This window comes from Mytilus galloprovincialis, chromosome 11, assembly GCF_965363235.1.
Source record: "Mytilus galloprovincialis chromosome 11, xbMytGall1.hap1.1, whole genome shotgun sequence".
Classification (NCBI taxonomy): domain Eukaryota; kingdom Metazoa; phylum Mollusca; class Bivalvia; order Mytilida; family Mytilidae; genus Mytilus; species Mytilus galloprovincialis.
In genome coordinates, this window is record NC_134848.1 from 45,964,665 (window position 1) to 45,982,640 (window position 17,976).

Consider the following 17,976-nt stretch of genomic DNA (forward strand, 5'->3'; position numbering starts at 1 on the left):
AATTATTTTTCTTATCATGTATGATAATATCGTAGTTTCTGCTGCTTCGTAAATCGATAAAGCAGAGGAGATTAACAAAATTTTTGAAAAGAAATATTTTTATTGAGATGTATATATCATTCTCTTTTTCATTCTACCAATTGACCGTGTATATTCTGAACACAGCTCTAAATTTGACTGAGATGTTTTCACTTAGATGTAGAATATAAAAGAGAATGACATTCAAGACAGATTGTGTATATCTGGGTACTCTAAATGTGTCTGAGAAATTTTTATTAAGATGCATATGTCATTCTCTTTGGTATTCTACCAGAGTGAGACAGACTGTAAATTGGGTACTCTAAATGTGCCGTAGAATTTTTGTTTAGATGTACATGTATAATTATGTCATTCTCTTTCTATTTTACCAGACATACCGTGTATATCTGGGTACTCTAAATGTGCCGTAGATATTTTAATTTAGATGTATATGTCATTCTCTTTTTTTTTATTTTAACAGAAATACCGTGTATATCTGGTTACTCTAAATGTTCCGGAGATATTGTTCTTTATATGTATACGTCATTCTCTTTTACCAGACAGATAGTGTATATCTGGTTACTCTATATGTGCCGTAGATATTTTAATTTAGATGTATGTGTCATTCTCTTTTCTCTTTTACCAGACAGATAGTGTATATCTGGGTTCTCTAAATGTGCCGGAGAAATTTTTATCTAGATGTGTATGTCATTCTCTTGTCTATTTTACCAGACAGACAGTGTCCATCTGGGTACTCTAAATGTGCCGATGGAATACAGTGTATTGCTGATGGAAAGGAATGTACTGGTGATAGCGAATGCATTGATTTCTCAGACGAATCACCGGAGATTTGTCATAATAGTAAGTTATTAGTATTATTGTTTATTGAAATTCGTCAACAACACAGCAACATGTTGATCGTCATTTCACATTTTACTGTGTTGAAATACTTCCTACTTAAAAAAAACCAACTGCCATAACCTCCGATTATTGCCGGGTGTAGTAGTGTTGCGAAGTCTTCAGTTGACAATGTAATTTAAGTGTACTATTACTGGTTTGTTGGTCTTTTTATGCCCCATTTATGAGCATTATGTTTTCTGGTCTGTGCGTCCGTTCGTACATCTGTCATGCTTTAGGTTAAAGTTTTTGGTCGAGGTAGTTTTTGATGAAGTTGTCGTCCAATCAACTTGAAACGTAGTAAACATGTTCTCTATGATATGATCTTTCTAATTTTAATGCCAAATTAGAGATTTTATCCCATTTTCACGGTCCACTTAACATAGAAAATTAAAGTGCGGATGGGGCATCCGTGTACTAGGGACACATTCTTGTTTTTTTAGCCATGGCGTTGTCTGTTTGTGTTTGTCTTAAAAAAACTGAATGTCCCTTTGGTATATTGTGCCACTCATTTATGTCTGTTAGGAGCGTTCATCCTATGGTTTTATTCCATTCCAGAGCTACCACCAGTAGTAAAAGATTTACGTGCAATACCGTATCAAGGAAAAATCAAAGTATTTTGGATGTGGCCAGACTTTGCTGGATCTGCACGTGGATATAAAATAATATATGGCAAGGAACTGTCAAGTTTACGACATACACAAGACCTTGGACCAAGTAGAATCATGCACATAATCAATAACCTAGGTAAATATTAATTGTTGCACAGACGACTTAAATATAATCTGCAGAACAAAATGTTTTGAAGGCCAGAGACGTAAAACAACACAATTAAGATAAAACTTATATAATTGTTACCCAACTGTTTGTGTTGGTATAGGTGGTAATTTAGACTGAATGATTGATTGGGGATTCCTTAACGCCGCACCGGCATAAGGCTTTATTATAAATGTTTTTTTTTACCGACAAATAGTCATTCCATTTTTTAAAGCGAACATACTTATTAACAAATAAAAATTGATCAATGCAATTACATAACTTAAAATCATTTTAAAGTGATACAACATATTCAAATGTTGATATATATTCCAATTTCCCTTAAAAAAGGAAACCAAGGTTTCAAAAGGAATGTTATTATACATATTGGACAGTTAGAAAATCTGTATTTAAATTTATATTACCAGCATATATTAATTCATTTGACCAATCTTTTGTTGACCGTTTATGTCATGCGATTTTAAATAAATTACGGTATTTATGCAGTCAATATGTGAAACATTTTAAGATGAGCACGTTGCATGTGATTTAAAAAAAAAAAAGATAAATACAGATTAGAAATACCGTTTTTGTTTTTGTTTGAAAAATTCTTTTAAACCATATATGGTGAAATAACTCAGATAAAATTATAAATAAATGTGTAGTAAATATACTTAGTGTGTAGCAAGGGAGCGGGTCGTGTGACCAAAATGTTTCTGTTCATTTTCATGAAAGCTATCCTCTCATATTTTTTTAATTCTATAGTTTGTACTCTTTCTGTCATTCAAACGTTTTGTCATTCAAACGTTTTATCAAATTGAAAAAGACATACATTAAATTTTGGCTACACTCGATTTGTTATATCGATTATAATTAAGATCCCAGTCTGTCTTACATAGATATAACACATAGGTCTTGAAGGATTGCACATAGTGCTTTCTCTTGAAAAGTAATTTGTCAGTTATATGGCGTATTGCAAGACAAAATGAGGTAAGCTTTGGTATTTCAATTGCAAACAATCATCCTAAAGTATTCATTTTTTAGAACCATATACTAGTTATGCAATAAGCGTTGTTACGTATAACAACCTGGGCGTAGGACAAGAAGTGACCGTTAAGGTCACGACTACAGGAGTATGAACTTTGAAGGTAATGTTAATATATAATTATGATCAGATAGAATACGTATCAATTTTGACATTATGTGCTATATGATTAGCTAGATTTACCGAATAATATGTTAAACTGGCAGTTGGCTCATAAGAGCACGCAGCGATTTATAATATTCTCTCTCATACAAAGCTGAGCGTTGTTGAATTTAGCTGTTATGTTTGTGAAACTAAAACAAACTTTTTGAAAACAACTGCCATGTATTTACTTGGTACATGACGTTTTAAGATAAATGGTGGGTTGAACCTGGTGTTGGTGCTAACCAAAGATCCCACTTGTATGGCAATATTTCATTTGAAAATACCTCTTAAATGACAACACACCATGACAGAATTACAGCACAGACAAACGGAAGAACCCTCAGCACACAGATATGCAAATCTTTGTTACATGTAAATCACAGAATAACGCACGAACATCTTCCATTAACTAAAGCACAGGACATCACAAACAGTGACGTGTTATAGTTACGAATATATAATCTTGAAATTTATCTAATTTGTTTTACAATACTATTCTAAACAGTTAGCTTGATTAAAAAGACGATAATTATAGGCTATTTCAAAACAGAAATGCTATGACGACGTTTAATTGTTAGGAACAACACAATGCTTTGACCATGGAACATGGAAATTAACACGACCAATCTTACAAATGCGAATATGTGAAATGAACCTTAGCTACAGATTTAAAACCGCAAAAGATAAGACTTAATTTGTTTTCTCTTATTTTTGAGTGTAAATTCACATTGCGATAAGACGTGTCACGGTACTTGTCTATCCCAAATTCATGTATTTGGTTTTGATGTAATATTTGTTATTCTTGTGGGATTTTGTCTGATGCTGGTCCGTTTTTCTGTGTGTTACATTGTAGTGTTGTGTCGTTGTTCTCCTATTATATTTAATGCGTTTCCCTCAGTTTTAGTATGTTACCCCGATTTTGTTTTTTGTCCATGCATTTATGAGTTTGAACAGCGGTATACTACTGTTGCCTTTATTTAACAATAGATATCCAAGTGATTATATTTAACCGTAACCACAACAGAAACATCATCAACAAATATTGGATGAATAAATACCGATACACGTCGAAGAGCGATACAAATTCAAAACTTCATAATTGGTTGATTGATTGATTGATTGTTGGTTGCTTTACGCCGCATTAGCACAGAAAGGCTGAATCGCGGCGAGAGCCAATTCGAATATTTTTACAATTTAAAGCATATTTTTAAAATAAGACAAAAATTTATATTTGGGATTAGGTCACAGGAGTAATACATCCATGAATGATTTGTCACTGGACGTAATGCAATAAACAATCATTAAATTAGAACTTCCATTTTTCAGGTGTACCATTGCGTAGTGATGAAAAGTGCAACCAGCAAGAAAAAGTCGTAAACGCCGTTTGATGGATTATGTCATCAATCGTGCTAAATTTTGAATATCAATAAATTGCTTATATCGTGTCGTTGCGGTATTACCAAACTGTTTTCTTTGTCGAATTTTTCTTTTTCATACAAAACAGTTTTGTTCCCCTGATGAATATTTTAAGATAATTTATCTACAAGCTATTTTTCACCTAAGCAATTCAAATATGTGATATAAAAATATATCTTCATGTGCTGTTTTAAGAGATAAAGGGGGATCAAAATTGTAGACACCAACTTAAAGTTTCGGGTTTTTAGACATTTCTTACCTTGGGATATACACACTTAACTTTCTTATTTCAAAAGATAAGCAAAAGCGGATTTTTGTAGAAACATGATACAAATTTATTTACATTAACACGATTAATATGATCTTAATATACACAACAGCTCTTTGGAAATAATCATTTTTTTATTAACGTTTCAGAAATTATGAACTAACGGATATTTTTACGGTATATTTATCAAATTAATAAAAATCCATGTTGACTTTTTCATCAAAATTTGTACAAATAATCTCCACACGTTATAAAATTAATGCCTTTTAAAAAAAAGAGGGGTCCATGTACTCGTTATCAAGTTAAATCAGTTTAAATCATAAAACAAACAGTCTAAACATGCATTTTTACACGGTATGTCAAAGTTTAACGTCGCGAAAATAACATTTTTCGTTAGCAACGTCATTACCTTCCATGTAACTGTATCGTATGCCCTTAAAATAATAAAAAAAAAATTGAGATGTTATAAATATTCGCATAATCTATCTGTAAAATTATAGACATGCTTACCGGAAAATCAAAGAGTACCGTTAACTGTACTGCCACGCGCTTTGAAAGTTTCAACCAACTAAACCATTCTACAACTGATTTTTTTAATACTTATTCTTATTTTTCTTAAAAGCTTTTATTTAAATTTAATATATTTGAAGACAATTACTAATTGTTAAAGTCATAATTTCAAAAGGTGCGCGCATGCATACATGATTCCTTTTTACATTATAGAGTAATTGCTTCTTAGAGATAATAAGATGTATTGAGGTATGATACAGTTAAAATCTGAAAAAAACTACTTATAAGTCAGTTAAATATTCTAGATTCTCTTTATTACAAGTGTAATATAAATTTCATAAATTCAAATGTGACGTAATTTTTGTGCTTTTTCAACATCGTATGTGACGTCATTTTTATGATTTATTGCGTTGAGGCCTGGACTGAGTCGGGTGTGTCTATTCTGTGTTGGTCTTTGCATTATGTATTCGTGTTTGTTTTCTGTAATTAGTTAATACTTCAGTTTCATTATGTATATCTATTATATTCATTTAATAAAATTTACTGTTTGCAATAGCATTAATTGTTCTAAATGATAAGGATATTCTTATCGCAAGCTTAAAAACATAGCCGTATTGGACACAACCTTTTTTCAACTTTTGATCTTCAGTGCTGTACAACTTTGTACTTTTTTTTCACTTTCAATCTTTTATATCTGGGCGTCACTGGTGAATCTTGTGTGGACGAGGCGCGTTTTTGGCGTATTGAATTTTAAACCTGATGCTTTTTGTTATCCATTAATCATGTGTTTCTTTGTCTAATACGTTCTCCTATTTATTTGTATTGTGGTCCTGTAATATTATGTTGTCATTTCAATGTTATATTTAACATTGCCATAACAGTGCGAGGTTTGGCATGCCAAAAAACCAGGTTCAACCCACCATTATTTCCTTTGAAAATGTCCTGTACCAAGTCAGGAATATGGCCATTGTAATATTATAGTTCGTTTCTGTGTGTGTTACATTTTAACGTTGCGTCGTTTGTTTTCTCTTATTTTTTAGTGTAAATTCACATTGCGATAAGACGTGTCACGGTACTTGTCTATCCCAAATTCTTGTATTTGGTTTTGATGTTATATTTGTTATTCTCGTGGGATTTTGTCTGATGCTTGGTCAGTTTCTGTGTGAGTTACATTGTAGTGTTGTGTCGTTGTTCCCCTCGTATGTTTGGTGCGTTTCCCTCAGTTTTAGTTTGTTACCCCGATGTTGTTTTTTGTTCATGGATTTATGAGTTTGAACAGTGGTATACTACTCGAATTTTACCGATGACATTGAAATGGGGTATTCCTTGTTATATAAAAAAGAAGATGTGGTATGATTGCCAATGAGACAACTGTCCACAAGAGACCAAAATGACACAGACATTAACAACTATAGATCACCGTACAGCCTTCAATAATGAGCAAAGCTATTTGATAAAGACTTTTCAATTTGAGTTTTCCTTGGAGTTCGGTATTTTTTGTTATTTTTCTTTTTTCACAACAAATGTGTTCATCATAATTCTCCGTCGAAAAAGTTCGTCAATTGTGCACAACTCTATTGCGTCATTTACCAGATCGAGGAAATCGCCTATATCCATGTACTATAAAAGTTCATAGTGATTAAAATCATACAGGATAAACCAGAAATAATGTTTTTATTCCGAGGTAATTAATCACAATTCCCTAGGCTAATGACTGCAATGCTTATTCTCAATTATAAGCTTTAAATGTCCGAATAATTGGTGCAATATAGAATCATATGTTTTCAACTGCTCGCTCAGTATCGGAAGGAAGTGACAATACCCTAAACGCATAAATAATGATCCCTTCTACCAAATATTTTGATGGAGATGCAACGACATCAAAAGTGGCCTATTGTCACATAGAAATAGTTGTGATATTCATATTGATACAAATTTTGATTTTGTCAACTCAAATTATATAAAAAAATATTTTGTTTTGAAAATTTGAACTCGAAAATAAAATATCTTTTTTTGTCCAATTTTCCCATAAATATTGATAGTAAATTTTTCTTTACTTTTCCTTATATCGAGGTAAATTTCAGTTTCTAAGAATGAGAATATTTTGAATCGTATGTTTCTGTCAAAGTTATGCCGGTCTGCATAATCACTCCCAGCGAATCAATTTTACGGCGGAAAAATATTCACTAATTAAGTTATTAAGAGGTCATTTTAATAGTTTGCTTTTCCTATCAGTAAAATTGGTACCATTTATTATTATTATTTAAAATTACTCTCCTTATTTAATTTGGAAACATAAAAAGAAATGCTTTGTAATATCAAAAGTATCTTTGAAGATTTTCTTAACAGATAAGATATAATCGATCATAACTTATTATATCCGAAGTTGAAATCCAATCAGTCGTTGTATTATCTATAGATATGCATGCAAATACTTCTTTTCTTTTGGCATTTTGTCTAGACAAGGCAAATCAGAAATTCATGCGACTGTCGTACAAGTGAGAGATCTAGCTAATTATTTAGTATCAAATAAAGAGTTCAGGTAAACAATTATTAAAAATCTTGATGATTTTTTTTTGCGTACGAAACGCTGTTCTGGATTGAAATTCATCTTGAACGATATATAAGACCATAACTCGATGAGCTATATAACATAAAGACCTACACATAAAAATAGCCGCTTTCTCACTGTTATTAACATGTTTGTATATGTCGTTATTTACTAGATTCTATAGTTTTTTAACAAATGATTTTTTGTCGCTTTCTGCATTTCTTATATTGTGATAAAACAGTTATCTTCGTCATGTTCCATATTCACCTTGCACTTTTTATTGTCAATTCAGCTTGAACTTTTAAAATGTCAATGACGATTTGTTCTCCTAAATTACTGCAATTCTAGTCATTTTAATGACGCGTAATTATGTTTTTAAGCTGGCACGCCTATTTAAATGCCATACATAATTACTTGAATAAGAAGCTTATATTGTGATAAAACAGTTATCTTCGTCATGTTCCATATTCACCTTGAACTTTTTATTGTCAATTCAGCTTGACCTTTTAAAATGTCAATGACTATTTGTTCTCCTAAATTACTGCAATTTTAGTCATTTTAATTACGAGTAATTATGTATTCAAGCTGACACGCCTATTTAAATGCCATACATAAATACTTGTATAAGAAGCCTATATCTAATATTTAATTTGAAGTGGGATTCTAGATATCACAATTTCGTGTCCGATTAATTAGACAATTTTCATGATTGTGTTCACGATATGCAAACACATGTATTCTTTTTTTGAGGATGAGGTCAAGACAATGCCGTCATTTACCATGAATAACGTTACTACGTATTACCTTATTGAACTGGCGGTATAAAATACAGTTTTCAAAGAGAGGCGAAAGATACCAGAGGGACATTTATGCCTAAAAAAAATCAACGCTTTGCTTAAAAAAGAAAGAACGAAAGACAAAACAAAACAAAACATAGAAAACTAAAGACTAAGCAACACGTACCTCACCTAAAGATCTTACGTGCTTTGAGATGGTAAACAGATTTTGCGCCACTGGTTGCACCCGTCATGCTGTCCTTGTTAGTACACACCGAATAATAAGTCTATAAGCATAAAATTACTGTTATTTTATCATTTGCTATTATATTATTTACTGACTTATTTCTCTGTCTTTTGTGTTCTTGTTGGTTTTTGTTGTTGTTTTTTCCCCCTTTTTTATCCTTTCACGTAATGTTTGAGCGGTATCCATAACAGTGTCACATAACCGGATTCAATCTACCATGTTTTTCTTTCTTAAAATGTCCTCTACCAAGTCAGGAATATGGGAAATGTTATCAAATAGTCCGTTTCTATGTATGTTGGGTTGTTTTTGATGCAGTGTTTCTGTTATTCCGTAGTTTTCCTCTAATAGTTGATGTGATATCATCGGTTCCAGTTTGTTACCCGGATTTTGTTTTGATGAATAGCGAAAGAATTTAAACAAAACCTGAAATGAGGTCTTAGTATTCTATGTGTGATTAACTAAAAAGGATATTCTTCACCATTTCATTTGCATAGAAAATAAAATAAATGACTCTTGTCATAATGGGTGTAAAATGTTATTGAACAAATAATGTTAGTTGTGCTTTTCTAACGAATGTTATAATATTTCACTGTTGTTCATGTTTTTGTCCATTAACTATTAAGAAGTCATCAAATATATCAGATTTTTTTTTACACTAGACCCCTCAATGACATTTAAATGAAAACTATTAAAGGTAACATGAAATTCCAATTGAAAGAGGATTGAGGTTTGAACGATTATGAGGAAATCCTGGACGTACGTAAATTAAAATATCATTAAATACTTATTATTCCCGTTTTGAAATTCCTTAATTGTGAAAAATTATTAAATCCGCTATATGCGTCCTGATCTAAACCTTATTCACAATGAACTTTATAAGCGTAAATAATATTTTGTCGGCCCTGAAATATTGCTATTTCAAATGAATAATAATTGCTCTTTTAAAACAAAATTTCAAATTACTGATGATAACTTCTAAAATGTAATTTAAAAGTAATTAAGATAATCGTACTTCCTGTTTCGTGTATATTCAATATAACTTATCATTAGTTCACTTCGTGTAAATATACTTCTTTGGTGAGGACATACAAAACAGCGGTCTAAATAAAGTGAACGTGTCTTCCTATCACTGTTTTTCGATCAAGGTTAGTGTTTAAATACCTCAATACTTTAAAACAAATATTGCCAATATATTGTTAAAAGCAATAAAAATAATGGTCCAATTAAAAAATGTAACTAAATATATTAAGTTGGACTCATCACTTTCAGGGTTTTACTGCCCTTCGGAAGAGACTTATGAATAAGGACAGTACTGTCAAGCCTCTAGTTGTTTGTAAAAAAGTTACAGATTAGAGTTGCAAAGGTTTTTCTTTCCCTTTATTTCTGTCGTGAAATAATCAATAAAATTGACAAGATATACTGTGTATGGTAAAGGCTGACAAACGTGTTATTTGTTGTAATAACCATAGCACATAATGTGCATGTAGCTGTTCAAATAATGATGGCCATGTGCAGCTCATTCGTTCGAGTTGTTCATGTTAGTGTTTCTATCTGTCAAGGCTGATGGTGGTAAGTTCTGGTCTGGATTGTAAAATATTTAGGTATATTCTTGTTTCTTTTCTGTATTTTTTGTTCTTTTCTGTATTTTCTGTTCATTTTTGTTTTTATTGATGTGTGTCAGTTGAACCAGGTGTATCTGTTGCAGTAATCAAGTAGGTATGTTTACTATCATAACTATTAACTATTTCTCTTTTATCTTGCACACTTACGTATAATGCATTTCTGACATGAAATGAATGTCTAGTGAATTGTTCCAATTAAGTCCATTTCACAGTTGTGTGCTTTTAAGATTTTTTTTTTTTTTTTTATATTTCATTTCTTTCATAAATTTCAAGGAACACGAGTTGTCATTAATATTGATATTTATGTTACTTTATAGGTGAGCTAGTTCACCACTATGATGGGATCAAGAACCTTAAATATATTAATACTGACTACAATGGTATTGGCAATTGCTAGAACATGTAAGCCATGATTTTAATATCACATTTAAAGAGTACTACTGCTACAGCTGTTCATTCGGAAAGTTGAACCTGCGACACAATAAATCCGCGTATTCACCAGCCATGGTTTTAACCACTTACATATTACATTAAGGAAATACATTTATTTATAGACATTAAAGCTTATGAGGTGAATTAATTTTAAAATGATATATAAATTGTAGCATTGTATTTCATCCGAATAAAATTGTAAGATTTATGTTTTTAAAAGAATTTGTAATTATCAGAAATCACCCGTTATGCTAGGATCATCACAGTGAATGCTAGAACCATTTCTATAAATGGTGATATGTATGAAATGCAGTAAATAAATAATTAACCAAAGACAAGAAAATAACACATCTGTAAAATCAAAGAACCTTTGAGGACAAACTCATATACCTTAGGGTCCAACATCGTCACTTGTCACTGGACATACATTATCTCTTATAGTTCCTACAAATTTATGCACTTCTACATATTATGATGTCCTTTTTGTCTATAAAATTATACGAAATTCTACTGTGTGGTTTCTGAGTAGTTGCGATGACCAACTGCTGCAGTAGTATATGTAGGCAAATATTTTAAGTTCAAAGTGGCACAAGTAATTAAAAAAATATTGAATCCTAATTTGCTGTCGATAAGCACATCTACAAAGTATGTCAGTATTTTCTATAAAGTTTAATGATATTTCTGGTTTGTGGTGTCAAATGGTGGAATGACAAAAAACAGGAATGACTGATGGACGGATCAACCACATTATACCCTACGGAGTAAAAAAATAACAACAATGATGATACACAAGCTGGATCTGATAAAAATCGACCTTATGCAATTAAATATCAAAACATCTGTTAACTTTTTTCGGGTTGACAAAAATATCGATGCAAAGTATGATACTAATTTAAAATTGAGTGAATATAAAAACCCTTCAGAACAGACCAAAATCTTTCTTTAATTTCTTATTTGAATGTTACAAAATCAAACACTTATAAACGTACATGTATAAAGTGCACTTGTAAATGGTCGATTTCTTTCCTTCACAGCTGACATGTTAAATATCTGCATTCCTACATCACATTTTGCTAACTTGATAGATTATCTGGACCTTAGGCTCTCGTTTTTTTTAAATCCAAGATGGCGAAGACACGATACCAGGACTACATTTTGTATATACGCCAGACTCGCGTTTCGTCTACTAAAGACTCATCAGTGACGCTCGAATCCAAACAAGTTAAAAAGGTCAAAGAAAGTACGAAGTTGAAGAGCATTGAGTACCAAAATTCCTAAAAGTTTTGCAAAATACAGCTAAGGTAATCTATGCATGAGGTAGAAAAGCCTTAGTATTTCAAAAATTCAAAATTGTGTAAACATGTAATTTACAAATTTAACCATATCAATGATAATTCATGTGATAATTAAAGTGATGTTGACTTTATATTGTTGCAGACGATGATAAGTGTAGTTACAATATGATCAAACATTGTAGTACTGATTATGACGATTGTGTCTGGATTAGTGAGTGGTGTGACGGAAAAACGGACTGTGCGGACCTTTCCGATGAGGCCAATTGTACAGGTATGCGGTAGTCTATACAAATTGTTACTAGGTCTTAGAATAATATGAAGGAAAATGATAATGTCCATTATTTGACCCATTTTGAACAAGTTTATATGCTCACATGTTCTCTCAAAATGCGCCTATTAATGACAAATAATTAGTAAGTGATGCCATGAATGGACAATTTTGACTTATTTGTCAATTTTTGGCATATTCACAAAAACTAGTAGATCAGTAGATACATAAAAGATAAAAATTATCTACTATACAAGATCTACAAAAATACAAAATACTAACGAAACAATATAGATTAGTAGGAACATTAAAAGCATAAATTAACTATAGTTCAAGAAAAAATGAGAAATATCAACATGTAAGAAGTTATTTCCATGAAACGATTTCTTTTTACTTCAAAACCGTTTATGTGGAAACCGTAATTTTTTTTTATATCTACAATACAAAGACGGATTTATTTTTTGTTTTGTCTATAGTTTACTCTTCTGTAATCAATAAAAAATTAAAAAAAAAGTCAATTGGGAAATGCAATGTATTGTAATATGTTTCAGAATACACATGTCCAATTTATCAAACTAAATGTGCTAACGGATACAAGTGTCTGTACAGACACCAGTTTTGTGACGGGGATGTAGACTGTACGGATGGCAGCGATGAGGATGAAGCTTTTTGTCAAGGTATATTGAAGAAATATATATGAATAGAAAGTAGGATCTGCTTATCCTCTATGACTTCGTGTTCATATTTCAAAGGAGTACGTATGCCGACAGTATTAATTGTTTTTGAGAGTATAGATATAAGAAGTTGTGGTATGAGTCCCTATGAGACAACTCTCCATCCAAATCACAATTTATAAAAGTAAACATAGGTCAAATTACATGCTCAACACGGACCCCTGGCTTACACCAAACAGCAAGCTATAAAGAGCCCCCCAAAGTGTAAAACGATTTAAACGGGAAAACCAACGGTCTAATATATATAAAAACGAGAAACACTTATGAACAACATCTACAAATTGATTGATTGATTGTTGGTTGCTTAACGTTCAGTGGCAAATATTTCATGCATAATTAGGACGAGAACAAATTCACAATAAATACAATAGGTAGGTTGATACGATATGGTCCATCTGGGATGATGGTCGGGGAAATTTGGACTGCCACTGGAAAATCTTGGATAGGGACAGAAATTTAGCCTTGCAACAGGCCACCTACAGACCTCTCAAAAGAGTTGTTGCAAGGGGTCTTAACGTGCAAAGAGCGTGGCACTCTCTTTACACGAGGCATCGGATTTAACTTTCCCCTTCTGACCGGACGTGACTGCGAACTTAATACATCCCGCACAGCCAAACGGACGCCCAACTTCGGCAAGCGTTTTACTGCCGGTCGGGAGAAGACCAAGTGACTATATTTCTATATCCCCGTGTCCCCCTTGGGGTGACAACATCTACAAAGAACAACTACTGAACATCAGATTCCGGACATATGCAAACAATTTGCAGCTGGTTCAAACATTTTAACCAGTCAACCAACTCGTGATGGCGTCCGTAAAATTTGCGAAAGGATGATTTCAACTTCACCATTTGGAACTCTTGGTTTAATAGCTTCCCTGTGAGCAGCAATCTTCCATTAAGGAAATCATGATAGGAAACACAAGCCCGGGAATATCGTATCAATTGGGAGAAATATATACTCAGTATTTAGGCGCTGCTGGAATTTTGCTACATAGAAATGGAAAGTTCACAATTGGAAAGCTAAAATCATCTCTTTTGTCGTAAAGTTTTGTTTTCAAACGACCCTTATTGTCAATTTCTAGATATAAGTCAAGATATGAGACAGACAACTGTATCTGTAGTATTCTTTATCTCAAGTTCGATGGGATTGATTCGTTCAACATAGTGACCAAACTTTGTATTATTTAGTGAGATAACATCATCTATATATCGGAATGTAAAGTTAATGGATATTGCTAACTTCTCATCTTTCTTCCTAAGAGTTATCTTTCTTAGGTGTAGTGTACCCCTTCTATTTTCTCATTCCATTGTCATTGTTTTATTATGTTACCCTTTTATGACAGATGTGGTGTTCTTCATTTCAGACTATAAATGTTTGGATGGATACATGAAGTGTCGTGATGGACAGCAATGCATTAGGGTAGATGCTATGTGTCGGGTAGATGCTATCCGTAATCATTGCAATGATGGCTCTGATATGGACGAAGAATTTTGTAAAGATCAGTGCAGTTTACTCCTTGCTATTAGACTTCTTCTCTGACAACATTCAAGCTGAAGTAAAATTAAATTTTTAATGCATACAAGTAAGTAGTGTAATGACATGTACATAACCTTATCAACGTGTACACGCTTGAATAAAGACCAGACCAAATTAAATACGACGATACAGTAGATATCCCACGTTGTTTTTTCTTGATATTTTTGTTACAAGGTCAATATAAAAAAAAGAAGATGTGGTATGATTGCCAATGAGACAACTGTCCACAAGAGACCAAAATGACACAGACATTATCAACTATAGAACACTGTACGGCCTTCATCAATGAGCAAATCCCATACCGCATAGTCAGCTATAAAATGTTCCGAAATGACAAAGTAAAACAATTCAAACGAGAAAACTAACGGCCTTATTTAAATTAAAAAAAATGTCGATTTGTACTTTAACAAGAGGCTGTCACAACAACAGCAAACCGGATTTATTAACATTTATTTGTGTCCTGGCAATATCACAAGAACCATTACTGATGAATGGTAAAGTGAAAATCGTCAATATCAAATTTCACCTCCATTTTGTCATCAGTATCAACATATTAAAATTTGAAAAGCTTAGATTGAAAGGTTCATGAGTAAATGCAACAACTGAATGGAAACGCCATTTTACGATCTTTCAAGAACCATAACTCCTGAACGGTAAAAGTCAAAATCGTCATTATTGAACTTGACCTCTATTTTGTCATCAGTAACATCATATTAAAATTTCAAAAGCTTTGGTTGAATGGTTCATGCATAAATGCACGGACACGACGGGAAACACCATTTTTCAATCTTTCAAGAACCACAACTCCTGAACGGTAAAAGTCAAAATCGTCATTATTGAACTTGACCTCCATTCTGTCATCAGTAACAACATATTAAAATTTGGGAAGCTTTGGTAGAACAGTTCATGCGTAAATGCACAAACACAACTGGAAACTCCATTTTTCAATCTTTCAAGAACCATAACTCCTGAACGGTAAAAGTCAAAATCGCCATTATTAAACTTGACCTTCGTATAGTTGTCAGTAATAACATATTAAAATTTTAAAAGCTTTGGTTGAACGGTTCATGAGTTAATGCACGGACAGCATTTGATTGACGTCCGCCCACCCAGCCCGCCGTACATCCCCAAATCAATAACCGACATTTTTGTCACAAAAATCCGGTTAAAAACAGGAAAAGAAACATATACCTTCATGACTTACTTTTTGAGATAATTTGGTTCGAAGTTTGCATATTTGAAGCAAAAACCCTGAAATTTCACGAATAAGGATTTTTAATAAATGTAACATTTCTTTTGAACGAACAGTCATACCTTTACCGCGTTTTCTGGTGAATTGTTCCCTTGAGCCACGGAATCACAATTCAATTCAAGTTTTAGGTTAAACAGAATTGTTAATTTTGGAATTTACTATTAGTGAAATAAAGAAATTTACAAAACATGCAGAAAAAAATCGATTGTTGATGTTTTCTTAAAATATTGACGGAGTTCTGTAAACATTGCTTGATGGATTACAAAATAAAAAAACTTGGGGTTTATGTGGTTTTTTTTTTCTCAATAAAAACAATCATTTTTTTGTCAATAAGGCGCTAAACTAAGTTGAAATAAGTTTCAATCGCAACAACGTCGTGAAATCATTCTCGTCGTTCACAAGTACGCTGTAGTTCAGGAGTCGATTTCACAAAAAAACTTACGATTAAGATTGGTCGTAAGTATACTGAATTGTTCATGACTTACGATCAATCTTAAGTTTTTTTGTGAAATCGACTCCAGTAGTAAAGCCAAAGTTTTTTTTTCGAAAGCAATGGTAATAACGAAAAGAAATGTTCGCGAACAAAAAAAGATAAATCTGATAAAAAAAAAAATAATATACGTCTCTGTCCAATACAATTGGTCGGGTCGTTGTCTGTTTGACACAATCCTTATTTCCAATCTCAATTTTTTTTTTGGATTATATGGGTTGCATTTAAACACACATTTATTAATTTTTTTTTTTTAGATTTACAAATTGTTATTTTACAATTAGATGAAAAAAGTGGAAACTAAGTATTTCTAAAAAAAAAAGAAGATGTGGTATGATTGCCAATGAGACAACTCTCCACAAGAAACCAACATGACACAGCAATTCACAACTATCAGTACGACCTTCAACAATGAGCAAAGCCCATACCGCATAGTCAGTATAAAAGGCCCCAATATGACAATGTAAAACAATTCAAACTATTTATAATACAAAGAACAAGTCGATTAATGAATAAAAGTCCCTTTAAAAACGTGAAAAGTGTTAAAAATAAAACACCTGGAAAAATGTATATTTATAGTCTCTGTGAGAGTCAACCAAAATGTAACCTAATTATCAAAGCTCCAAAGGGGATTTACCTAAGTTTACTGAAGCATAATGGATGTTACAAATAAATATTAAAAATACTCACCAACTATGGTATTAAACAAACATCTCCATATCTGTACAGTAAATTGTAAAGGCTTACACAAATCTGATAAAAGAAAAAGATTGTTTTAATGGTCAAAAACCCAAAAATGTGACGTCAAGGGGAATTGCCATATGGCTGGGGAAAAATCTAAACTTTAAAATTATAGAGGACTATAAAGATAATAAAGGAAGGCTATTGCTTGTTGACATTGAAATAGATGACACTATTATAACAATAGCTAACATTTATGCGCCAAATAATCCTAAAACCGATTATTTTTTTTTAAAAACTGTACATGCTGTAATAGAAGAAAAAAGTTTGGGTCAACTAATTCTAGGAGGTGATTATAACGAAATTTTATCCCTTATTGTTTCAAAAAGCAAATCTAAGCACCAAAAAAAAAAAAAAAAAAATGCTCACAACTTAAATAAACTTATAAAGTCCCTTAAACTAAGTGATGTGTGGAGAAACAGAAATCCAAACAAAATTCAATATACATGGAGTAGAAAAGATAGATCGGAGTCGACAATAATAAATTATTTTTTAATTGCTCCTGAGGTATTCAATAACTGTGTTTCATGTAATATAAGACCAATAGTACTACAATACACAAATCACAACTGTGTTTCCTTAAAAATAAATTTAAGTAGAGGACAAAAAGGAAGGGGATACTGGAAACTTAACAGTAGTGTACTTCAAAATGAAGACTACATTGAAACAAGAGGCTCTCAAGAGCCTGAATCGTTCACCTTAATTTTTTTGGTCAAATCTCTCATCAATGATTATTTTGGCTTTTCAATTTATTTAAATGTTCTTTGAATCGTCCTATTTTCTTCAAAAGCAAAAAAAAAAATCATGTTCTATGTTCTATTTTAGCCATAGGAGCTATGTTTCTGACATACAAGGAAATGAAATATAAAATTTATACTAGATACTCTGAAACTCATTTAGCCTAAGATTGGCTGAAATTGATACAGCAGTTTCAAAGGAGAAGATTTTTTAAAGTAAGTCAATATGATGAACAAATTG

At 32.1% G+C, this 17,976-nt stretch overlaps 2 protein-coding genes across 3 annotated transcripts in view; both read left to right on the plus strand.

The window, feature by feature from the left end:
- LOC143052254 (uncharacterized) overlaps nucleotides 1-17,976 on the plus strand; it is a 58,136-nt gene that overhangs the window by 25,608 nt on the left and 14,552 nt on the right. Inside the window, exons 8-11 of one of the 2 annotated variants that reach the window (XM_076225243.1) lie at nucleotides 751-879; nucleotides 1,474-1,662; nucleotides 2,716-2,819; nucleotides 4,187-4,328. The exons of the other annotated variant lie outside the window; for it this stretch is intronic. Of the exons in view, the coding sequence (XP_076081358.1) occupies nucleotides 751-879; nucleotides 1,474-1,662; nucleotides 2,716-2,810 (413 nt within the window). The 3' untranslated portion in view covers nucleotides 2,811-2,819; nucleotides 4,187-4,328. Of the gene's footprint in view, nucleotides 1-750; nucleotides 880-1,473; nucleotides 1,663-2,715; nucleotides 2,820-4,186; nucleotides 4,329-17,976 lie in introns of those variants that run through there. 2 annotated transcript variants of the gene reach the window in all.
- On the plus strand, nucleotides 9,695-14,518 carry LOC143051985 (uncharacterized). Its single transcript, XM_076224955.1, has 5 exons — nucleotides 9,695-9,773; nucleotides 10,568-10,652; nucleotides 12,120-12,248; nucleotides 12,797-12,922; nucleotides 14,343-14,518. Exons 2-5 carry the CDS (start codon nucleotides 10,586-10,588, stop codon nucleotides 14,516-14,518), a joined length of 498 nt encoding a protein of 165 aa, XP_076081070.1. The 5' UTR covers nucleotides 9,695-9,773; nucleotides 10,568-10,585.

What these genes read in the sequence shown, in the direction of transcription:
- LOC143051985 (XM_076224955.1), top strand. Translation starts at nt 10,586, where the DNA reads ATGATGGGATCAAGAACCTTAAATATATTAATACTGACTACAATGGTA. An exon ending in ATTGGCAATTGCTAGAACAT is followed by an intron (nt 10,653 to 12,119) that starts GTAAGCCATGAT and finishes ATATTGTTGCAG; the next exon opens with ACGATGATAAGTGTAGTTAC. An exon ending in GGATGAAGCTTTTTGTCAAG is followed by an intron (nt 12,923 to 14,342) that starts GTATATTGAAGA and finishes TCTTCATTTCAG; the next exon opens with ACTATAAATGTTTGGATGGA.